This window comes from Nomia melanderi, chromosome 11 (genome assembly GCF_051020985.1).
Source record: "Nomia melanderi isolate GNS246 chromosome 11, iyNomMela1, whole genome shotgun sequence".
Taxonomy (NCBI): Eukaryota; Metazoa; Arthropoda; class Insecta; order Hymenoptera; family Halictidae; genus Nomia; species Nomia melanderi.
The window spans coordinates 619,680-646,087 of record NC_135009.1 but is presented as its reverse complement, the minus strand read 5'-3'; the positions used below and the strand labels follow the sequence as shown (position 1 = coordinate 646,087).

Below are 26,408 nucleotides of genomic sequence, written 5' to 3'. Positions count from 1 at the left end.
TGAAATTAAAAAACAAAACAAAAGAATAATAGATCTTTTTGAGAAAAGTAGAACACTGACATGAAGACTAAAAGAAAGCAGAGAAGATAAATGTACGTTGCGATAAAGAAAATTGTGCCGTTTAATCAGTGATGGTGTCAGAGAAAACGAAAATCAATGTGTGCATTATTTAATATTAATATAATTGCAATAAACATAATCTTAATGATTTATTGAAATTACATTAATGTTAAATAATGGTTGCTACATTGCTTCTATTGTATGATATACGTTTCATACTCTACTTATGAAAGGAGAAGTTCATGTTTTTTGAAATCTAGTCCTGTTTTTTATATTAAATATAAATTTCATTATTTTTATTATTCATTTATTTTACTTTTTATATTTTACGTAGATTACTTATCCTAGAAAACTGTTTTTAATACTTTGCAAAGTTGAATGTTCATTACGTATCAAATTATCTAACACGATAAATGCCATTTTCAAAAACCGTAAATGACTGAATATTGTTTTTATCATTATTATCAACGTTCAGTAACGATATAAATGAATTTTAATAAAAATATTGAAAAGAAATATATCTAACTATCACACCGTATTACATTGATTATTGTATAAGTCAGGAAAAGTTATACCAATCATGAAAAAAAATGAATGAAGTGGAAGAATAAGTTTCCGTAATAAATACTGTAAGTTATTTAAAAAAATTGTTGATTTACAAGTAAATTGTTTAAAATTGAAGAAAATTTATATAAAACTATAAAAAATATATATAATATGCATTGCAAAACAGAATAACCATGAATAAAAAGTGTATTGAATTTGTATATTGTCAAAAATGAAAAAAAACAATAAAGTATTTATTATTATATTATAAACATTAAAAAGTTATGTATGGAATAAATCTCGTTTTAACAATATTTATGTTATCAATTTTCTTGTAAAATCAAAATTCTGCTGCATCAAAATATTACATATACAGTACCTAACTGTTTTAATAAATGTTACGTAAATTAAATGCCTTTTTATTAAATTTTCAGTATCGTTGCACGTTTATCGACCATGATATTTTACAACTGTGTATTTATCAAATCTCCTGCAATTGTAGAAAATTCTTTAAATCAAATTTTTACTTTAAATCAAATATGTTTCACATTCATTTTAAAACATTTCAAAAGTCTATTCTCTTGACTATCAATCTTTGTTTCAAGATCACGATGTACATTTCCCTAAAAAAAAAAGTGAAATTCTTACATCCTTTATTTTCTCCGGGACAGGGACCGAAGACGGCTCCATTATTGATAGTATCGTTAAACAGGAAGCCAGGACCTTGGAGAATGCATCCCCTAAATCCTTCTCCCACGATGAGAGATCCATTCATGTCATAGTCAGGCAGTGTAAGAATCGCAGCGTTGTAGGTTGCATTAGCTATTACCTGAACACAGGGATTAGAGATTAGCATCATATAATAAAATAAGGGTAGATATTAAATTCTTGAATAAATAGATTAACCCTTTTTTTAAACAGGTTAACGTAGATAATGGTTAATTAACATAGATGATAAATAGTATTAAATATTTTAATGAACAAATTTGAAAAAAGTATCCTGAGCTTACTGCATTTGCTACACAAGCAAATATTGTCCCAAGAAAGAAAATAAAATACTTAATAAGTATTATGAAGTTGTTAATAGATTATAAAATTGCCTGAAGTGATAAGGGTTAAGAATTGAATCTTTTGCAGTCATAATACTATTTGGCATAGACACCTCATTGGTTGAAATTATAATATGTTAGATTGAAAAATATGTATAAACTAAATTCATGATTGCGCGAAAAATCGTAAGTTTTACTGAAACGAATTATTGCATTCTAATAATATACAATATTTTCTATTATATTTTTATAACGTTTTATAGTATCCTATTCTAAATACGTTCATAATGGCAAAAGGCTTTGTCGAGAATATGCCAGTCTTCCCTTGCACAGTTAAACGTAATGAACACATAGGTTACTAAAAGGTAGTTGATTTAGTTTAAACTTTGAATGAAACATTTAATTATCCGTTAAACACGTTATAATTGGAATAATGAAAGTTTTTTAAATATTTATATTTTTAGGAAATGCGTAAAAGTTCTTTAACAATCTTTGAAATATCATTACAAAGACATATTATGTTGATTAGTCAATTTTGTAACGAAAACTTTGTTTGTAACTGTATAATGAGAAGTATGACACAATGGATACTTCTGTGTAACACGTCGCAACAAGTTGTTATAAATTTGTACTATTTAATATATTGTTTATTCTGTTCTTCTTTAAATATAAATACCAAAACTGTATGTTAACGAAAAAGATTCTAATTTCTTCGGTAACTACAATACATAAATACTAATTTTACATGGTATTCCCCTGAATATTTCTGAAAAATATTCCTTCTTCTAATAATGCATGTTATTAAGCGTCAAAAATTTTAAAAAGTTCCAAAAAATGGCGTCTGCTATGATTACAATTATATCAGAAATTATGCAACAATTGATAATGTGTTTTTAAAATGAATGAAAACCAATAAATCTATTAAAAATCACCAATAACAAGAATGACGTGGTAATGTATATAATAAGATGATTATATCATACTTATAACATGTGCATTTTCATGCAAGTATACGAAGAAATATTTCGTATTTCATGGCACTTTCGTCGTAATATAATTTAAACCAATTAATTATTTCGCATGCGTTGTTTTAAAACAACGTTACAGCTAGGAGAATGAAAACCAATTAAATCGAAATTTTCAAGTGAACCGAAATGCAATTAAATCGATACAACGAAAAAATGATTAAGTGTCATTGTAATCGAAACGAAGTACATATTACACAAAACTTGAATTAATGTTATACAAAACATTTTACGTTATTTAATATCTGCTTTTATTTAATTAATTGTAATACATAAACATAAAAGTAGTTACTATAAAACAATATAAATTTTATATTATTAAAAATCAATCTTATTCAATCATTATTTTTTGTCTGCTATTTCCTTTCTATGATCTTTTTAAATTTTTATTTTCTCTTTTTTATTTTTATATTTCACTGACCGCATTTAATATAAATTATGTATAATATATTATACAACAACATAAATGTGCTGAAAAGGACTAGTTTAATCTGAGGGTTATGAATTAAATGAAACATTATTTGAATGATTACTCTGTTGGATAAAATAATAAGAAAAATAAATTTCCAATTCTAAACAAATCATACACGTTTCCAAAATATTATAAGCATTAAAACATATTTATTACTTTTTAATTTACAGGAAACGAATATTTACAAAAACTTTTAATTGATATTGGGTATTCAAAACTAGGAAAAGTTGTAAAAATTTATTAGACGGTATAATTATTATTAATCTCATTAATCTTTTCCATGGTTAAAATCAATTTAAAAAATTATGTAATTACAGCTAAGTGACTACAGCTAAGTAATTGCAGCTGAGTAATTACAAAATCGGGAGATCTTTTAGGTCAAATTTTTCAAATATTAAATGTGTTGTAATACACGTGTGATTTCAATGAAAAAGTCAGTAGACCTCTCCAATAGTGATACAAAAAGAGCAATTTTTAACGCACAAAAAATAATTTTTAACGCAATGAAAGCATACATCGCATATTTTTAGGTATGTTTGTAAATTAAAGGTTAAACAGCGTACTTAAAATTTTTCTTATTTCTGTCGTAACTAATCAAAGTTCTGTCAAACGTGTGCCGCTTTATCAAAGATATGCAAAGAATCGTGGTAAAATGGTTGTGCCGTGAATTACCAGTAGTTCTCCTCAAAGCTCCCAAATATTTAACAATCTGGAAAATTTTGGGTTTAATGGTTTAAAGGTACCATACACTTCCCATCCAACTGTGCTCTGATTCAGGGTCCTACGGCCTTGAATCAGTTGAACATAAACTGGGCCATAAAAGCCTCCTATACTTCGCCTCCTATACACGCTACAGCGGTGATTAGTACTGCATAATATGTGTCTGCACGTGCGATACCTCTTGTGATTGTTCTAGCGGCGACTAACAGCATACAGTATAGAATAATTATTCAGAACGACATAAAAGTTTATAACACGTTCTAACGTACGTACTTGAATCATTCGTCTCGTACGGACTAACAAGGAAAACGATATCTAATAACTAGACCGCGGTATTTTATACATTTATAGGAAATTTGAAAGTGCAAAATTGCACAGAACACACACAATTTGGAAAATATATTATAATTCTTCACTACAAATATTTTCTTGCCTCTGTGCACTTTTAGCTTGACGAACCTGGCTTAAGACGTGAGAACTGCACTGGACATGAACTTTAAAAAAATGCACTTGATTACAAACTTTGGTTTAAAGAAGATTTTAGGTGACATTATAAATTTTTATTTATACGTTAGATTTTGTTTAATTTTTATACAATTTTAATTATCAATATTTTGCACTTGTATTATTTGTTGAGAAAAAAGGAAGGCAACATTACGCGGTATTCCCAGGCGGTCACCCATCCAAGTACTAACCACGCCCAGCGCTATTTAATTTCGGTGATCGGACGAGAACCGGTGCATTAGAGCGCGATATGAACGTTGCCTAAAAAGTTCGGTACACAAATAAAATAAAACGTAACAAAACAATATACGAGGTAAAAGCTATATCGGCCGCTCGCTTCACCTCGATTCTTACAAGAAACACACTAGCTAAGCCACCGTGTATCCGTGATTCGGTAAACGTAAAAAGCCGTCGCCTCGGCGGAACGAAATCGACAACAATGTTCGTAAAGTGCAGCTCTGAGGACATGGCAGGCTACTCGCTAGCGATCAAGTCCGAGCGGCAAGACGACTCTTCCATTCTCGATGTTCGGACCGCCTCGGTCTTCGACGCGTGGTTGGTATTGGCCGCGTTGCACTAATGAAGGATGGAAACGAGACTGAATGCGGCAGAGTGAGACAGAACTATAGAGAATTTTGTTTTCTATTGTTACGTGTGACTTCATTGCATTCGGCTTTGTTTTCGTCCTTTGTTATCATAATAACCATGCGTCGAAAGTCGGACGGACCGAGTCTTGGGAAAATCCGCTTGTTCCTGTGCACTTTCAGCTTGGTGGTCGATGGAGCTAACGTGAGGGATATACAGTGTGCTATTCACGTGAGCCAAGCCGGCCAGTAGCTCAAAAGTGAGGAGAGGCAAGAGGACTCGGCCGCACGCTCCATCTCAGCTCGTGGCTCGGCCAGTAACAAAGACATGCCGAAACTGAGCCGCCATAACAATCGGGCCGAACGTGGCGAGTGAACGTCTCCCCTTACCCCCCAAACCGCGTAGCCGATCGAGTGGGTTCCAGTTCGGAAGAGGCGAACTGTAAGTACATGTATACATAGAAAAGGCTGTAAGCTCTCTGTGCCCGATACCTGATCATACCAGCATTATAGCGCCGCTACACTATCGACAATTTATCACTAAAACTACCGTATCTTCAAAATGATGGGTTTTAGTTTTCTTATTTCTCAATTGCTCATATCTTAACACATTGAGTGCCGACGACCTAAGAAACATTTAAAGCCTGAGCGCCGGCAACATATTGGCTACTTAGCCCAAACGCCGGCCTCATTCGCTTGTATCTGATCAATGAGTAGTCAAGAAAAATATTCAAAACATTATACATTTTCGTAAAATAGTACATTTTCATTGCATATTCGTCATGTACAATTTAACGGAAATCCAGAAATCCGCATTATTGCAGGGCCGGCGCTCAATGTGTTAAAAGTATTAAATATACGAAATAATTTAAAAAGAAACAATTTTATTCGAATGCTATAATGAATATGCGAAGAAATGAAAGAAAGTCTATTTTCACAATTTTTATAAGAATTATCAATGATATTAAACGCTAAATAGTTCTAGTGTTAACACATTATGCATCGACGCGGTTTTAACCAAATTAACGCTAAGGACCGGAATTTTTTTTTATTACAGACATTTCGGTTGAAAAAATGGTTGAGAGAACAGTAAATAAACATAAATAAATACTCATTCGATGATACAAAAAACACTACTGTGAGATGCGACGCGTAAGGATACCTCAGGTATACTGGGACCGTTTATGACCAGGCCACTTGGGACGCGGATGATTCGCAAGCGGACGATGATGGCCTGCAGAATCATGCCCCGTGTTGACGGGATTAGTATTTAAGATGATAGTAAAGCTTTTGGGGTACAGTGTAGTTTTGCGAGTTGCGAGGAATAGGACAGAGTAAACCAGCGTTGAACAGTGTAGTACCGCGTAGAATGGATATAGTATAGTTACGTAGTTTAGTTTCATTCTAGTCCAGTTATATTCCATTTAAATAAAATTACAATTACACACGCTTGTTTTCGTCAAACCTTCCAATCGCACGCTACTAATAATAAGCAATATATAATTTACGACTGGTCTTTCTTGTCGTCTGTAAATAGTAATAACCGTTTAAGTGCCATAAGTCTTCGCAAAGTCCGGACGAAAAGTACCAGGCAGCGCGATCGCGCTTTCTTCGTTTCAGCTTAGAAACTGAATCACGTTTTTCTATTTTTACGTAAAAAAAATTCTAAATGGTACGATCAATCCATTTTTCTATTTATAAGCAGGTAATGAGAAAGTGAAAAACAAATAAATAAACTCGATTTAATCCTACGAACCGATAGGCTGGCTCGTTCAGGTTAACACTCAAACGGATAAAAGTGCACGATTTGTAATATTTAATTAGTTTTTGATGATCGATCTTATAAGTACTTTCACATATATAACTTTAGACGACTACTGCATACTGTGTTAAAATATTTTCTTTCGTATTTTAAGCCGTGAAAATACTATTTAAGTGTTCTTATCAAAATCGATTAAATTCTTCTCCTTTTTACAAGAAACACTTTAGTCGTTTCCATTTTGTTTTCTACGTATTAAAGGTAAACTCCATTAAAATATAATCAAGTAACTCTATGTCTTATCATTGTGTCTATGTGTGTACTTAAATAAATTTTTTATTTTGTTCGTTATCCGTTGCATTGTATTACCTCAGTTAATATTATTTAGTCAGTGCACTATCACATACATCGTTTTATTTTAAATCCGAGTATTTACCTATTATTTGATTTTTAATAAGAGAAACATTTTATTCCAATGCAAAAAATTATTATATCATTAGGTTTATTTTATATGCATTTCTGTAATTATAATATTTCAACTTATAACATAAAAAATTTGTATTTTTGAAGACAAATTACTTATTGCATCCATGTACTATTGTTATAAGAAAAAAATGCTCTATCTTTTATCAAGTATAAAAAATGAAGAAATGTATGTACTTGGTTAATGAGATTGCCCCTGAGATCGAAGATAATGATGCTACTAACATGAACCGACTAAATAGATACATACGTAGTACCTCTAATCATAACGGCATAGGCGTTTCAATTTGTTTAAATAAATACAGTAAGAAACAGAAATATTTGTATACTGAGAATGTATTATAGAGAAATACAATTTTTATTATATTTTCTGTATCATAAATTACATTTAAATGTTAAGTACGAGTTTAAATACGATTACTAAAATAAAAGTTAATTAATACCAGAATCACCGCACCCGTCAAACTGGTGGGTTTTAGTTTCCTTATTTCGCAATTACTGATATCTTAGAAACGTTAATCGTCCGAAATGATTTAAAAAAAAATAGTTTCACTTCAATACTGTAATTAATGTATGAAGAAATCGAAGAAAAGTTTATTGTTACAATGTTTATAAGGATTACATACGAATCATGTTAAATACTCAGTTGTTCCAGTGTTGAGGTACTCAAGTCTTTGTAAGTAATACGCGATTATATTTATAATAATATTTAAATTATACTTTTATCCCTCACTGTATGTAACGAGATGTGTTTCATAAATGAATTAAAATATTTTTCACTTTTAGACGATCACAAAATACTTTATTCTCTCAAATCTTTTGCAGTAGGGAAACTATTGAAGTAAAACATAGAAAGTGTAGTACTTACACTCCCAAAAAAAAAAGATAGCACACGTGTGTTATCTTTAACTTCTCGCGTTATAATTATGACATAGGGAAGGTGCAAATGATACATAATGATTACCGTCCACTAATATGTAAACATAACTTTTATTGACTTTTCTTCAACGAATTCTCTATATTCCATATTATATAGATTTAAAATAGACAAATATGAAAATGACATAACTGTTCCTGTGTTTAATAATGTGTGGGACCTTCGTGGTTCTCAATTACTTCTATCATACTTCTTGGAATGGTCATTTCAAAACAGAAATTTTCTCCTTTGAAAAATATTCCTGAATAATTTTTACCGTTTGTATGACAGCATTACCTTGCTGGAACACAAATTTTGTATCTGCAATGCATTCTGCATACTTATCCATTTGGTTCTTACTTAATCTCATATAACTTGCACTATTCATGTTTCCTTGTATAAAATTAATATCCGTTTTCCCTTTGTAACATATGCCGGCCCAAATTATTATTCCACCTCCTTTCATTTGTCGTCTAATTTTTGTTAATTGTCCTTTTCGAATCTCGAGACAATAATGTGCAGTATTATATGCACGATCCAGACAAAACCGTTTTTCATCTGTAAAGATTACATTCCTCCGGGTTTTCCTCCAGTGTATGTGTTTCTTCGCAAATTCAAGGCGTGCTTCCTTATGCTTACTTGTTAATCGTAGCTTGGCTTTTATTTTTGATTGATTTATAATATTATTCATTTACAGCACACGTCGAACATTTTGAATATTAGCATGTATATCAGCTTTGCAAGCGATTTCCTTTGCAGTAGCACAAGATTTTGATGCAGCACGAAGTATTGCTGTTGTGTCATGGTGTGACAGGGCTGCTGACTTTCCAGTACTTTTCCTTTTACCGTAGTTATTCACATCTTTTAATACGTTACATATAGCTTTTCTGCTTCGATTAATTTCTTTCGCAATTTCTGTAATCGTTACTTTCCTTTTCCTTAAAATAATAATTGCGTTTACTTCACTGTCAGACAATCTTTTATCACGACCCATCACGAAATGAGACAGATACCATTGTCAAAAAGCACTGAACACTAACTGACCACTTTGACTTCCTTAAATCTCGCGACATGTTAAAGAAAATCAAAATAAACCTTGAGTGTGTTATAATTTTGTCTCTGTCTCTTCAATATCTTATACAAATTCAAATATAGCTAGTGTTTACATATTAGTAAAAGGTGGTCTTTATATATCATTTGTACCTTCCATGTGCCATAATTATAACGGGAGAAATTAAAGATTCTATATAAAAGAATTAAAACACAGTTCTTTTGTGATACGTGTCAGAAGTAATGATTGCATAAAAAGAGGGTGTAAAAGAAATACTACGATGAACCTATTATGTAATAATTGAAGTTGGCAATCATTCAGCTTAGGTGAAAGACACTAAATAATAATAAAATATCAGCACGTTAAAATCGCGTTTTAAGTTTACGCCCAAAAATCATTGTTCTTAGGATCTTTACAAATTATAATTATATAATTATAAGGGATGATGTCTTACACGCAAAGATGTGTGCAAAGATACGAAAAAAACGCGTTACATCGTTTTCGATAAATTTTACACACATTTTGGGAAAAACACGTTTAAAATTTATAGGAAGATTTTTTTAGATACTTATATTAATTTGACTCATACAGAGGATAATTTAAAAAGTTTTAGAAAATATACTTTTAATAGTTGAAGATGTTAGAAAATGTAGGTGAAATGAAAACAAAAATAAACCTTCCAGCTGCTCTAAATTGACTTATATATTTGAAATATTATTGAGAAAGTAAGAGCACATATTCTAGTAATTTTTCAGTTCAATGGCATCCTTGACAACATGAGAATGCGACTAAACCGAAGAAGATTAAAAAGATATGAAAAACGCATCACATCATAAAAGAAAGCCAATTCAAATACATCAGCTCAGTCCAAAAGTTCTTTTGTGTTTTCTGAATTTTGGAATTTTGTCATTCATTAATTCATTATCTACAAGTTTGTTTTACATATTTAATATATAGTTTATTTTTCAATGCTTTATCCCAATTGATGCTTGACAACTTTGATGACTAGTAAAAGACTTTTGGACAAACGTAAATATCAAAACAGCTCAAATGAAGGCTTCTAGTCTTTCAAGGCGAAGACTTTAAGAAATTGAACCTCAGAAATTTTGTATAGAAAAAAGTATGAATGCTTTTCAGTTCAATGCAATGAGATTATATCCTTAAGGGTTAACCCTCTCGTTCCCACGTCCACCTTAAGGTGAATCATGTATAAAATCTACTTCAATACTGTATGTACGTTCTATCTGGGCAATTCCCACGGCTGTCTGTAGACAAAACTGTAGATAACGATGTATAAATATCGCTTGAAAAAAAACCGTTCTTTGTTTTTACTACAGTAATCAGTTTACCGGCAGAGTTAAAGTTTAATTGTCGTGTGTTCAGTAGAGCATTTTCTAAAATTTAGGCACTGAAGGGTTAAATATTAGGTTGATGCAAACATTTTGGCGTTTTTGTACGCGGCTAACAAAAAAATGTTTCTTTGAAACAAATAACGTTTGTTTTCAAACTAACATAACATTTACAGTGAGGCCCCAGACTTACGTCTTAATTGGTTACACAGTAGACGACGTAAGTTGAAAAGGACGTAAGTCAAGGTACTTATAGAAGGTAGTATTGCCCTCCTACGACGACGTTCGTTAACTTGGCCCTCGAGCTGAAGGAGCAAGTATGGCAAGGGGACACGTCCACTCGCAATGAATGTTGACGCCTTAGTCTCGGCTGCTTTTGTTATTGGCTGATTCGCGTAAACGACGATCGCAAATGAAACAGAATACGATAAAGTGAAATTGAAGTAAGGGCGAGACATCGACAGTCGAGACGCGGAACATCAAAACGATGCTGCACGCGTTAAATATAAACTTAAATTTTTAGTATTTCGAATTTAGTTTTTGAACTTATAGTACTTCTTTTTTTAAGAATGTAATTTAAAGATGAGGACATCTGACGCTGTGATGCCATTACACACACGTAAATAATGATCTCAACTCTTGATTAGTTGCACTTGTGTATTTTTGTTTACTTTAAATATATTTCTATAAGTTCTATATATTTTCTATATATTTCTTTACAGTGTATAATCTATAAATCTAAAATAATTTACTCATAAAATTTTTTTACTCAAGTAAGTTTCAAACTGATTTAGTTGAAACTAAATACGTAGAGAAAAAAGCATTGGTTAAAACCAATTGACTACCGCGTTACATAGAGACGACGTTACTCTGAAACGACGTAAATCGAGAAGTCGTAACTCGGGGTCCCACTGTGTAAAGAACACTTCTTTCTTCGTTTTTACTTAATTTTGATTTAGCTAACGAACAGTTGAAAATTCTTCTTTCTATTTCTTATAAAAACACATCAAAACTGTTGTATTAACCCAATACAAACGAACCTATGGACTGAACTGATCGCAATAAATTAGATAATTTCAATTACCTGCGTGTGACCGGCCGCATTTAAAGTTAGATTCCCCAGTCTAAAAAACAAATTTACGTTCTGCCAGGCGTTGTTCAGTAACCTGGAGTTAAGTTTCGCTTTGTAACGTTGCTGGTCAACGATGGCGACGAAGAGGAGCCCCTCCGGGGTGACTTCGAGACTGATCGAGTCGTCATTGTATTTCTGCATGAACAGCCGGCCACCCTCGCATGTTCGAAAACTTAGGCCGCTATGCCTGTGCACCGAGACGAACGAACTCAGCTTTAAGAAAGCCGAGCCATTGAAGTAAGCCTCCCGTGGATGTTCCTCATAGTTTTTGTGTCTGATGTCTTGCGGCGCTTCGTCCGTGACCACTAATAAGCTGGTCAGTACTGAAACAGAATTTTAAAGTAGCTGTAATACACAAGATGATTGTATTTGATTGTGCTATGAATGTACTGCTAGGAAATCACTTAACGGCTAGGCTCGGGAATGCGAGGCTCATTAATCAGTTTTCATCTTTTCTCGTCTAACTTTCCAGTTTTATTTCGTAATTATTCATATTTTCGATCGCTCATTTACTATTCGCCGGTACGGTTATACGTAAACAATCAAAACCGGGGATCGAAAAGCTTACGAAGATAACTGTTTGAAACTGTTATATATTGGTCTCGATTAAAACAGTTATGAAGAACCGACATAAAGTTATAACTGTTTTTGGGTAACTTTGGGATAAGGTTTTCTTCGTAACCGATATTATAACAGTTATAGAACCGATACAGAACGGATGTATCTAATAACAGTTATGACTTTATCCCGGTGATCCGTAACTGTTTCAAGAACAAAACTCGATATTATAACTGTTTTCAAACCCTGATCAAAAGTATAAAACTAGAAAGATACCTCTTGCACCTGTGCTGTTGCGCCAGACGTTAAGTCATTTCTCAATTGTCCAATAATTGCACCCAAACATTGCGGTGTTATGGAATACTTTTAGTCACAAGACAAATTTCCGAAAAATTAAAACTGCTGAAAGCACATTTGGTAATAAAAATAAGCATACACACGCTTTTTATTGAAAATTATATACGTGGGCATTAAATTTGTGAATAAGTTTATAATTTTTCTATAGAATTTCTTGTGAGGTTCCATGATTCTGAGGAACACTTATAACAAGCTTTCCAAGTACCAGTATTCTGCAGAAAATCGAATGCTATTGTGTTCAATTTTTACACGACGTTGGAACTGATGGAGTAACTATAAAACAGTGAAGAAACAAGTAAGCATAGAACAAACTTTTCCGTTTGAAACTTCCACGTAGAAAAAGTTATTAAAATATTTGTTGAATTTTTCAAAATCTAACTACAATTTTATTTACGTCGTCATTCTATTAAATTTTTATATACTATCTAGTAATTGGTGGTGTAACCAGGAAAAGGATTATTCTAAATGAAAAAATAAATGGAAAACATATAATAAATTTTTACATTTAAGGCTTCCATGTCGAAAAAATTCAGTTGAAAAATTAGTTGAATTTTTTTAAATGTAAGTAAAATTTTGTTTGTAATATCAATTTGATGTTAAATATTTCACACGGTGTAATTAACGCTGTAACTGAGAAGTGTGAGTAACTTTATTTTAAAAAATCAGTTGAAAGAATAAAATGAATTCTATCCATTTGAGGTCTTATTTGTGATGGAAACCAGTTGAAAAATTTGTCGAGTACAAGTGGACTTCGTTGATTCGACTGTATACGAGAAAATAAGTAAAAAATGTACAATCAAGTTTTTTCGCTTGGAATTGCGTTTTCGTCGAAATTCGATTTGAAATTTTTCGAGCACACTTTCACATACTTACATATCTGGTCTACTGTCGACACAGTATACTTGTTAACTCGATTTTTTTAAAAATGGGACTTTAAATAAAAAAACTTTCTTTTACGTTTTACTTATTTTTAGACACAGATTAACTTCCTGTCGATTGTACCACCGGTGTTTGCAATTAGTCAAGAGGTAACCAAGTGCATGTGTGCTCGACACATTTTTTCTACTGCCAAATCTACTGTTATTCTTTTTTCAGTTGTACTGTCAATTTCAGGGTACCCTATGTTTCCTCGCAGCTATTTTTCCCTTTAAATATAAAAAATCATTGAGATTAAACTTTCGCTATTTAAAACACATAAAGTACTTTAGAACTGTCGATAGAATATTCTTTCAACTTATATAATTTTTCTTAATATTTGAACGAACCGAATAGTTTAATGTAAAATTTGTTACCCGTCGTAATATTTTCTGAAAATTCTTAATTATATACTGTATAAGAGGAAGTGAATATAATTTTTCTTCACGAATTAAAAAGATTATCGTTATTTTAATTATAATATATAATATTTGTTTAGTTTTGTTATTAAATTCTTTTCCGATTAGATATTGAGTGTTAAAATTGAATATGTTAATTTGGTGCAGTAGCTCAATACTGTGAATGGTGAATTCCAGTTTGCGTGAGAGTTGGAGTTTAACCTAAATTTTCAGCTAAAGTTGAAAATCTGATAACATCAGCTGATTTTGTAGAACAAGGAAACTGCCGTCAAATTATGTTTTGCATTCATTTAACACGAATATAATGACATTGTGAACGAATTTTATTTTGAAATTCATACTTGAGACTTATAGTAAAACAAATATTGCTATTGAATAAATAATTTTTCATTTTTCTCAGGATTAAAGAGATTTATTATATAAAAATCTTTCTGAAATCTAGCAACGAAAGCATTCGAATAATTGAATATATGGAATGTCAATGTAATTATATAATTAAAAATTTGATTACATTAGACTGGTAAAAATTTGGAATTTATTTTACAGGGTAAACATTAATTGTAAATGACTTTGAGGAAAAATGAAATAACATGTACAAAAATTATAAAAATTTTATAACCTCGACGTTTATGCATTAACAAGAGTAAACGACTGGATGTTGTATCATTTGCAAAAGGAATGTGTTACTCTTCGAAAATTTATCATAAAGTAAAAAAGTAAAATATTCCTTATAAATGAAATACGATGCTAGAAGGTAAAAAAATTTTATTGAATTGTTTTATAATTATATACTTTCTAATTATCCAAATAGGATAACTTTAGTTATTTTTTAAACAACTGAATTAAATAATTTGTATAGTTTGAATAATAAATTTTAACTCTTATAATTCATCGGTACACATATGCATCAATCATATATCAATTAATCAAAATCATGTCATCTGTATGTGATTGATGTTGCAAATGAAATGTTAATTGTAATTATGATTTCATGTGTTAGAAAAGCAACGACAACAGTCACGAACATGTTTTCTGCAATTACAGGATTTTTATTACAGTTCAGATTACTTCCATTTGAGCAAAATAGAAAACTAACATTTATTTGGTACTTTATTACTGCTTCCTATCATAAAAATATTTTTAATTCTTTTGATATTATTGTCATGACTACTTTCTATTACTGCATCGTATATTCTCAATGTCAACACAATCACTATTGCCGTCATTTATTTTATAAACCAAGAACCTTGAAACTTTAACATATCTATTTTACATACGTTGCTATTCAGTGACTTCTTTTTAGAAACAATATCTTTGTTAAACAAAATTCGAATTTTTAGTACTAATTTTGGAGGTATACGCGAAAACAAATAATAATGTTTAAATATTGTAACGAAGAAAGATATATTTTTAATATTTCAAAAGTATTTGGCTTAAGAAGCTCTTCTCTTTGGTTTTTTTAGGATTAATAGTTTTAATTAAAGACATTATTATAAATTAAATGTTCCAAAATAGTTGAGAAATCAATCTATTATTATTATATTTGTTATCTGATATCAAACAAATATGTTTAATCTGACAACGAAATAAAACAGTCACATCTCTAATACAAATTTGCAAGTCATCTTATGGAGTTTCACAGTTTGAAAATAAGCAATTAACTGAACACAGAATGCTGCTATTTAGAATTTACAATGAGGTATGGGGTGTTTTTATGTAACTTAATTACTCTATAAATAATTATGAGATACAAAAATCATTATGTTTTCTTTCTCGACTAAATTAATTTCTTAACGTATCATAGTAGTAAAATATAATGACGTATGCAATTCAGGGACACAAACAATCGCAGGTAAAAAGTATTTAATCGGATAAGCTGTTGCATACGTTATTTACACGTTAAACGTACATAATTTTATAATTCATATTCAAATAAAAGAAAGAAAAATTTAACTGCATTGATGTAAAATATTAAGTTGATAATTATTTTTATACATTTACAAAATATTTAGAACACGTTTATCAAATAATTTGTGTATCAAATAGTGACTGGAAAAACGACTCTTCAAATACCTAACTTTTCTATTTTATTTCTTAAACGCATAGAGAATAAATATTTTTTTATTCTTAATATGTATATAAATAATTCCTATGTATTAATTATATCGCTGATTTTATTGGCTAGTATAATTAAATATAATGCTTTAAGTCGTTAATAAACAAATGAAGTAACTCCAAATAAATTTTCAATAAGGTAGGAAGCTAAGTACACTCAAAATTCTTCGCCTTGAAGATAAGAAGAATAACTGAACAATAGAAGAACTACGAAACTATAACATTCGCAGGTAGCTATTAATGGCGTCCCAATTTTTTGTATCGCTATTACTTCTTATTTCGTCATGATGTTGCTCAACAAGTGCATTCCGCCTGATTACAGTAAGTGCATGCGGAAAAACGCTTTCATGTACGCCTTTTAAGTTAAAAATATAAGACAATCTAAATTACTGTCAATTTGTTAACATATACTTTGCAAAGTAGTGATACGACACACAATACGTCGTCTAATGAACGCAATTAGAAGAACCAATGTTTTTACTGCTAAAAAAGAATTATATAGGCATGTTTCAAAATGAATAGTAAACTAGGAAGTAGTGGTAAAAGAGAAAAAAAAGTTTATATCTCGATGACGGTTCACGAGAAGCTAATATAAGTGTAGTGTTTTGAAAACGTCTCATCGTCGGCTGTATACAAGAGTACAAAATCAAAGATATAAGTTTTCCTTAAAATATTAGTAGTGACCTTTAGAGATTATTTCAAGGTTACTATAAGGTCACACAAATAATACAATCACCGTATATTTAGCTTTATACCTTATAACTGTTGTCTAAAATATTTTTTTGTATTACTTATATTCTTCAAGTTATAGAATCTAGTCCCGAAAACAGCCTCATTTGCATACGTTTTAAAATCTTGAATATAAAATTTGATGTTCCCATTTTTTTAACTGTAGTACACATTACATATTATATTACAATAAAAAATTATATACTAGGTGAGTCATCTAAAAATGGAAGTTGAAATATTTTGGAAACTATTAGTTACATGAAAAAATGTTTCAGATAAAACTTGAACGGTTATTATGGGAGTATCAATCGGTATAATTGGCATTTTTGTAAGTGAATCTTGAGGATTGTAGGATACGATTAAAGAAAACCAACTTAACCTTCAAATGCCCTGTACGCGTTTGCTTACAAAATTACCAGTTAGATCAATTAATGATCCCCTAAAAACTATGCAAGTTATATTTGATAAAACATTTATCTATTGATTTACATTTGATTTGTTTAATTATTTCATCGTTATAACTGGATGATTTTTTAAGAAATTATATTCTAAATAGATAAATATCATTGGAACTAGTTCAAAGAGCAGATGCAAATCGATATTAAACAAAAAAATGTTATCGCTTATAAAACAAATAATGAATGTTTTGAAGTTTGGTGTGCGTTTTGAATATTTCTAACAATATTATATAGTTTCAAGTTCAAATCAAATTCTGTTTTATACTTCGGAGAAAAATACGAACATTTCTCAGAGGTTAAATTTTTGCCGCACTTTTTGCATTAGTCACTGCGATCTCCTTTGCTGTAAATATCTTACCGCAACGTGCTCCATCTCTGCTACGACTAGTCGTTACATCATTGTTTATGTTAATCGTTTGTGGTGTCATGTTCGACTGAACAGGCTCGACATTAAATCTTATTCTAATACTTTACCAATTTTTCCTATATTTATTCGTAATGTCATAATTGTGAGTTATACTAGTACAATTTGAGTGAGTCTCATTGTCAGATGTTCCCAGACAAATGATTAAAGAGACATATTAAACTATGGTTGAATTAAGTACCGTAGTTGCAAGTTCCGAAATGAAAAGCTGATAGCATTTCGGATTGTAAGTGATTAAAGCGATTGAAATATCCGTTACGGTCAGGTGATCATTGGAACAATCCAGTCAAAATGACCGCGTCATTCGTCGAGCGAAAGGTTAATTGAATTAATTCTTTACGGACCATCGCTTCCAAATTAAAGATAATAGATTCTCGTTTGTAGCAAACAAGTAATTCCATTGGTTCAAAAAAATGTAATAAAACGTAATATAACAGATATTAAATATTTATTATTATTTAAATATTAAAAACATTAAGATATTAATATTAAAAATATTAAAATTACGCGTAATTCTTTGCGTGTAAAGTATTTCTATTGAAGTTCAGAGAAATATCTGTTCGTAAAATGTGAATAATTAGAAGGAATGTAATATTCAGTTTTACTTTCATGCACCCGTTCATTCAAGAATTACTTGAATGCTTTATGATAGAAATTTATTACCGTACTAGGTAAATAACTTGCATATCTCAATAGGTAATCCATAGATCAACGTTAATTATCAATTCAATGAATCCGATTTATCATCACATGTATGTCATATTTATAAAAACTGACACTTAAGGTGTGGATGCTTACACTAGATATTTATGTGCATAATTATTAACGACATCAATTTTACTTTTCTTTATAACTACATAACATATTACAACTACATATGTAAATATTTTATATCGTTTTTATCTTTTTCATTATAATATCTAATTCCTTTAAGAATTCTGGACATTTGTTCGTGTCTGTAAAAGTGATAGAAACATTTGAGTTTTCGGCCTTAAATGACTATCATTACATATACCTACACGCCCAATTAAAAATTAAAGAATCTAATATTCAGGGAGGATTATAAGAATTCAACAGATTAAGAAGTAAGAACAAAACGATTTAATCCTAAATAAACAAAGAAACTAATGTTTTCTATTTCGTTTTTCTTTCTGATTACAACTCTCTTATTAAAAGAGACCCAGAAACAAATTAATTTTTTAAAAAAGGTTGTTTTTACTTCGATTTGAACAATCGAAGAAAATTTCGTATCATCGAGGGGAGCATTGATTACATCACGCGTATTAGAAATATAACAACATTCGTTGTTACTGTTAAGCTGACTGATGATGTTCGCTACATCCACGACAGGATCAATGGTGACGAATAAATAATGCATGAGATGCATCTGCACGCCCGCGTAAGACTGGTTAGCTGAGATTCCCGTTTAAGCTGGTCATCGAGGTTCTGCAGCCGTGAAAATAACAGGAAGCTATATCCTTCAACTTATCCTCGGTAATGCATTCTTCAGACTTTTCCACAGAATTTGTATTAATCGGAAGTTCAAGCAATGTATTTATACCTATAATTAATACTTGTGCGACCATCAGTCAAAATTCTTACAAGAACAGTCGTATTTTCAGATTTGTTTTGTTTTTTTAGACCTGAAATGATGATTTGATGAATTTCATCATTTCTGGTGTAATATTCACAATGTTATAAAGCGGTTTATTTATTCTTATAATACGATCGAATCTCGATAACTCAAAAACCTCTGTAACTCATAGAATTTTTTCTTCTCTTCTGTTCCACTGTAAAAACATTTACAACTCGAAATTAAAAAAACACTGTAACTGGAATTATTTGCCTTGTGTTCTATGTATTTCACCTCTACAACTAGAATTCGGAAGAAAGCGCTCAATTTCTATAAGTCAAAATTCACTTTCGCGTATAGGTCAAAATGTTTAAAAAAAACCTCTACAAATCGAATTTTCGTTTATTAAACCCTCTTTACTCAGAAACTCGATAAGAAAGCCACTATAGATAAAAAATCTTATGTCTTCCGGGGGTCACCGATGACCCCCAATTAAATCGACTTACTTTAGTTCGCTCAATTAAACGATAATTATTCGAAAACGCGTCTATATTATAAATAATGCTATCTAATGCGGTGACATTCAACTATATGGACGTGCAATCATAATAATGGAATTCAATCGAATAATCTAATATTTGATTTTTTCCATTTTGTGTATTTTCCTTTATGAAATCGTGCATTCAACGTGTTAATACATATTTCCTACCCTAATTATTTTAAGTACATCTCGCGACATATAATAGGAGATAAAAGTATTCATATTGCGAAAATGTGGAAACATTTCTATTAGTCACTAGATTGTGGACGTTTGTATCAATTTTCTTTTTCATAGATAATTTAACGATTTGTTACGAATCAGAATAAATAAAAATTTGGTTTCACATCTAAAGAGTTCATTAAATTATAAGTAAAACACATATTACAATCATTTCTGTTAATAAGTCATGAAATCATTCTGAATAGTAAATATGTAATATCTATCACATATAAATAATATAAATCAGTAAGTCACAAGAGGACGTATAAACAAAATAATTTTTACGTCACATGCATAGAAATTAATTAATTTACTGCTGCTAATATCAGCAGAATATCATAATACACATAAATATATGCAATTAAAGACATAAATGTTCGTACAAAAAAATGTTTGTGCAAATACATTAGATGTTCTCTATTTCATGCATATGTTAGAAATTAAAAAATTATTAATTATCCGATAAAAAGATGACTCTGTGGTATTGTTTTTAATATGTTAACACTAAATTTGTATACACTAAATTTTTGTTGTAACAACATATGTTCTGCTGGTATTGACAGCAATAAATTAATTAAATACGTCTTCTTGTGACTTACTGATTTATATTATTTATGTATGACGGATATTACACATTTACTATTCAGAATTATTTCATGATTTTAACTTTAGGTATTAAGCCTTGACATTTCGTAATGTAATAAACAAAAATTAATCTTGCAGAAAAAATTTTATTGTTGAAATATTTTGTTTTATGTTCTATTACTTAACCTGTTTCTTGTCATACAATATCGAATCACATACACTGAAGGTTTTGATACGTATTATATTTCATACGTATATCGTCTATCTTTCTTTATAGCGAAAAAGAATATTATTCTCTTGTTATTATATGAATGCTTAACCTATAGAATAAAGGTCGCGATAAATGTAGAAACCCCTTTTCGTTTAGCAAATTATTACGCGATAATGTATCTTTAATGGGTGCAGTTATGAAAGAAATCGTAAATCGAGGGGTTAACGTGTATGCTGAAACTATAATTTGTGTATGTATATTAAATGCTCAGTAGTAATAAAATATAAAACGCTAATAAAATTTTTTATATTGATATATAGGACATCATATTCAAATAAATTTGTACTTTAAAAATGGAGTATTTTTAGATGTAGCTGTACTTACAATTCATGATGAAAAAAGTGTATTTCATTTGGGTGTGACATATGCATAAAGTATTAAGGCGTATCATATTTGCTATTACTACTATTACTTGAGAGATATTATATCTTGTATTTTGAAAATTTATTATATTTTATAAGAATTCATTTTCTTAGTATTACATTATAAGTTTTCAGTATTTCATTTTACAAACGAGGGTGCACATTTTTGGTACATATTGTGTAACAGAAATCGTTAACCCCTTTATGATTCTTTTCCATAACTGTACTGGCTATTACTTTATCGCTAATAATTCACCACTACTCACTGTATCTCTACGATTACTTCAAAAGTTGTTGCCTGATAATAGGAAAATATTTAATTTTAATTCAGAAGAATTAAATGATATTCATGTTTACTACTTTCTGTTCGAAACCATTGCCACCACTTTGGTTACAAGACGAAAAATTAACAACTGAAAATAAACTCATTGCGAACATAAAGAATGTAATGTATGTACAGTGCACAAAATTAACAAGAATAAATAAAACCGAGCGAAATAAATAAAGCCACTGAACATTTTGCAATAACTGTCGAATAGACACAAAAGATCGAGTAGGAATATGTACATTTTATAACTAATTTCAATTTAATTCATTTCCCAGATAACATTTAGCTTCCTGCTTTTATAAAAGTAATCTGAAAAGCAAGACGGCAATCAGTGAAAAACACACAGCTATTCAAGGGAATATGGCTAATGATTAAATCATAACAGAATTATTCGTACCGGGGTCTAAGGAAGCGGCAGTAAGGTATTCTTAATTAAGATTCATATCGTGCCGACTCCTACAGTTTTTCCACGATGCTCTCGCAGGAACTCGCGAGTTCATGTGTCTGGCATATAAAACACCCGCATAAAAGACACCAATACGTTGCATATAGGTATACCGTAACACACGCGGCTACGCTATCTAGGTAAATAGTAAGTTTTCAAAGGTTTGATTTGATTTTAATACGCGGATGTTAAATAACTATGAAAAAGAAACGAGAGGATGCAAAAGAACTAAATACATATATTTATGTTATTTACGCTCCTTAATCGCATCTAATTTTAGCTCGCAACGAGGAAAGAATTCTTGTTAATTCTAGACTTCCCTCCTCCACCGTGTCTTCTTCTTTCATTAATATTTCTTTTTAACATTCTTTTTATGCTCGTGTCATATTATCGGTGCTCGTCAACAGAGATTAATTTTAATCGATTTGGTACACTTATTTTGATTTTGTCGCAGTGCGGTACGAAAATATGTTGCTTTGTTTGAGAAATTTGGCGGAACAATTGTTATTTTATATAATAATTTATTGATTAAGTAACTTAAGTTATTTCTATTTCTAGAAAATTGTGTGTAGACTTTGGTAGCGATAGAACGTTTTAAACTTTTTAATATTTTTTATTATTTTTTTGGAATCATGTGACAATGAGGTTATTATAATAATATTAACAAGTACAAATATCAATACTAATTTTCATCTACTAGTTTCATCAAACAGTGAATACATCGCTAATATTAATTAAAATCACAGATAACATAAATTATTTAAAAAATTTTCAAATAACTCATCAAATTAACTTTATTCGTTAAAAGTGGGAATAAAAAGAGCAGGCTTAAATATGTTTAATTCTAAATTATACAGCTTCAAAGGTGAAAATATTTAATACACATATAATCGCAAAGATCTGTTCACATTGTGAACGAAGATATCATATTTAATGAAAATATGTTCAGTAGTTAAATGTGGATTGTTTAAAAACAGGAATAATATTTGTTTATGTTGTTCATATGAAAATATAAATGAATTACAATAAATTTCTAACCGTCATAAAAAATAAGAAGAACAGTTTTATGAGAATCTAATAACAACAAATTTCGCGCGTACTACATTTATGTAAGCTCGCAACAGTATAGTATGTTTTTATAAACTATAATCCTGCTAAACCGTTGTTTCCCTTCTAATATTTTGGATTCTGTAGGTGTATACAGCCTTTTGTGATTGACTGTACCTATCAATTTCTAAATTCAGCGATACAGTCTTAAGTTTATATTTATACGTGTCTATATTTCATGAGAAAAGTGGATATTATCCTTATTCTGGTGCTATATGCTGTTTCTAGAAGATCACATTAAGGTAGCGTAAAGAACAACCGGAAGTTACTACCCCCTTCTTCTTTTAGTCAAGGAGACGAATATGGTGACGTGTCTCTGGTTTTGCAGCCTCGGCTCAACGATGAGTCGATAGAGTGACATCCTGTTTCGTCGCTGACTGTGCGGGCATTCAAGTCTCCGCGTCGTTGCAGGAAAGTCCAGAACCATTTTGCTAAGGTCTACGAATTATTTGTCATATTCCCGCGACCGACTGACGTCATTAATTCATATAAGACGATAGTATTTAACCAAAGTAATAAAACTAAGTGTATTAAGATTGTTGAACGAGATAAGTAATAACGATATTTAAATAATATTTATATTGATAATACAAACGTATGTCTATTTAAAAGGTTGAATTAAGCAGTATGTTTTTTAATAGTTTCAATATTCTTAAATATTCTGTATGCGTTTCTTTACATGTTATGTAGTAGAGAATTAGTAATATAACAACCAATTTCTTATACTTTCCGTTGGGTTAATTAAATCCGTTTTTATGCACATTTTAAATTAAGATGTAGAAAATAATGTAAGTATGTTGTAATGTACATGACAAGATCACTGAATGCGATCAGATTGCAAATATCTCAAGTTTAGTTGGAAGTGAATACCTACAGAACGAGTTTTGTATAGGATGGTTATTAACGAGTTTTGCATAGGATTGTCTTGTAACTTCGTTTCTTTTAAGGAATGCAACGATACATTTAAAAAATACAAATTTATTCTTTGTTTTCAAATACTATTCTTCGCAAAAATCATTCTTCTGAACATTCTGTGCAAAAAATATTCAAATAAGATATTCTATTATATCGATAATGGAATGTTCGAACATCTTTAACTGTGTAAGCTGTATATTTAAAATACTGAAATATTTCATAACGTAATTATTTTTCTAATATTATTGGGATACCTGCGTACGCAGAATAGTTAGAAAAACTGATCTGTATTAAGAAAGTATTTCTAATCTTCAGTTGTCTCATATTCATGAGAAAAACGAAGTCGTATAGAAACAGACTTTCCTCTACCAATTAACTTTTCCTTGTAAATTTTTCCTATTTGTAATGAAACACAGGATGTAACTTGAACATATAGTCCACCTGCATGATTTATTTTATGATTCATGTTTTAAACGTGATTTATTTGTTTAAAACAAATTTTCAAACATATTTGTTCATGTTCATCAATATGTATAGAAAGGACCATTCATATAGTTTAATTCTTTTTACAGGTATTATTACGTTGAGTCAGATCCGACATTTTTAAATTGTTTTCCTTGTTCTCAATACGATTAGCGAAGAACACGATTTACATTGCTTTCTATCAATCAACAAAAAAAGAAATGTTGTTAATAAAAAATAAGCGTTCTTAAATAAAGCATTTTAAAGCATGGTAAATTCTTGAAAAAAAATCGAACAGTATTTTGAGCATAAAAATTAGTAAAGTAATTTTTGTTCTTTAGTTTCAAGTTTCCAAATGTAGTAATACTATTTCAAGGGCATTCGTTAATGTGAAACATGGCGTAAATTCGTGACGTCATCCATACTAGACGCAAATTAGAAGTGTGTATTTCTGTTTGAAAGCATATTATTTTAAGAGGACAATTTACATTACCTACATTATTCACATACAATTCAAAATAAAATTCCTCGATGAAGGTGTATTATCATAGAATTATGCATTCTATACATTTGGGTACAGCGGTTGCAATTACGAGTAACATAATATACAGAACCGTGGGCTAATTTATGAATAATTCTGTTTTTATGAACGCATGAATTCGTATAAACATCTGCAGATTAGTCGTTATTAAACTGCAAGTATGTATGCAAATGTAAAATGTTCAAAACCAATCTGTAAGAAAGAAAAGTAGTAGAATTTTAATGGCTGTACCAGTTCTAGATTTTAATAAAATTTGTATTTCATTACATTTTGTAGGTTAAGAGTTGCTATAAATGCACGAACTGTGCTCTGGCAATCATACTTTGTGCATTTACCTTGGCGATGGTTTTATTCGTTTCGAAGCAAAAACTCATAATAAGATACACAAATTCCGTGATACAGTAATAATTTATTGAAGTGTGTGATCTACAGTTTCTTTACAGAAATTTAGAAAAGTATTCTTAACCTTTGAAGCAACGGAGAATGAGTATTTTACGTTAATTGTAGGTTCGTAACGTCACGTCGTATTTTCAGTTCATTCAACGCTGATCTATGGGAAAATTGAATGAAAGGAAGGAAGAGTAAGGCAACCGTGCGTAGTACTTTAGAAAGGAGAATACTATTAGAAAGTATAAAGGATGATCAGTTAGATACTGTGAAATTTCACGATTCGTTTGTCACACTGATCTATCGAAGAATTGCTTCTTCTTAACAAGAAAAATCTGTAGCACGATGATTATCAGGAATAACTCGCGAAAGTAGCCGCATTTTATACATTTATTAAGATGGAATGAAAACAACGGTGAAATTACAATTTATAGTAGAGATTATCTTTAATAATTTTTTTAATTTAGTGAGAGAATGAATAATCCTTTTTTATGTAATGGTATAGTGTTTAATGGCTTAATATAAGTTAATAGAACATTTTGATAAATACTGAGATAAAATCATCATATTATAGCGATACAGTGTAACACTTAAATATTATGTTTCTCACATATTAATTTTTCATTTTTTATTTACATTTATATGTGAAAAACTCAATAATCTTGTAAATTGAATAAATATGATAATGCATTGATTATAAATAACACTAAACATACGTCTGTAAGCTGCATTTATACAAAATGATATATAAATATTACTTGAAACTATTCACCTGCTGAAACATATAGTACAGCAAAATTTAATGACAATAAATTAATTTCCTTCCCTTGAAACAGACTTACATTTTACTTTAACTATTAACTTTCTTATGTAAACTATTAGGAATATTTTAACACTATACCTAGCAGACGGGTCAAATTAACCCATTTCAGAATCTTTATTTTGCAAATATTTCAATTACGAAGACGTTCTTACAAGAGATTTTAAATTGAAGTTGTGTATTTTTACAGATACAAGAATAAGAGACCCCTCGAATCTCGAGAAATG

General features: G+C 30.2%; 1 protein-coding gene and 1 pseudogene across 4 annotated transcripts in view; both read right to left on the bottom strand.

Annotated features, from left to right (window-relative positions):
- The window catches only part of crb (cell polarity complex component crumbs), a 120,961-nt gene that overhangs the window by 41,050 nt on the left and 53,503 nt on the right, over positions 1–26,408 (bottom strand). For 3 of the 4 annotated variants that reach the window (XM_031978443.2, XM_031978442.2, XM_031978444.2), the window contains exons 2-3: positions 11,603–11,973; positions 1,255–1,435 (exon numbers count right to left, since the gene is read on the bottom strand). In XM_031978443.2, the coding sequence (XP_031834303.1) occupies positions 1,255–1,435; positions 11,603–11,973 (552 nt within the window). Of the gene's footprint in view, positions 1–1,254; positions 1,436–10,711; positions 11,056–11,602; positions 11,974–26,408 lie in introns of those variants that run through there. The other variant, XM_031978446.2, reaches the window with a different exon arrangement.
- On the bottom strand, positions 4,519–4,638 carry LOC116427749 (5S ribosomal RNA; annotated as a pseudogene).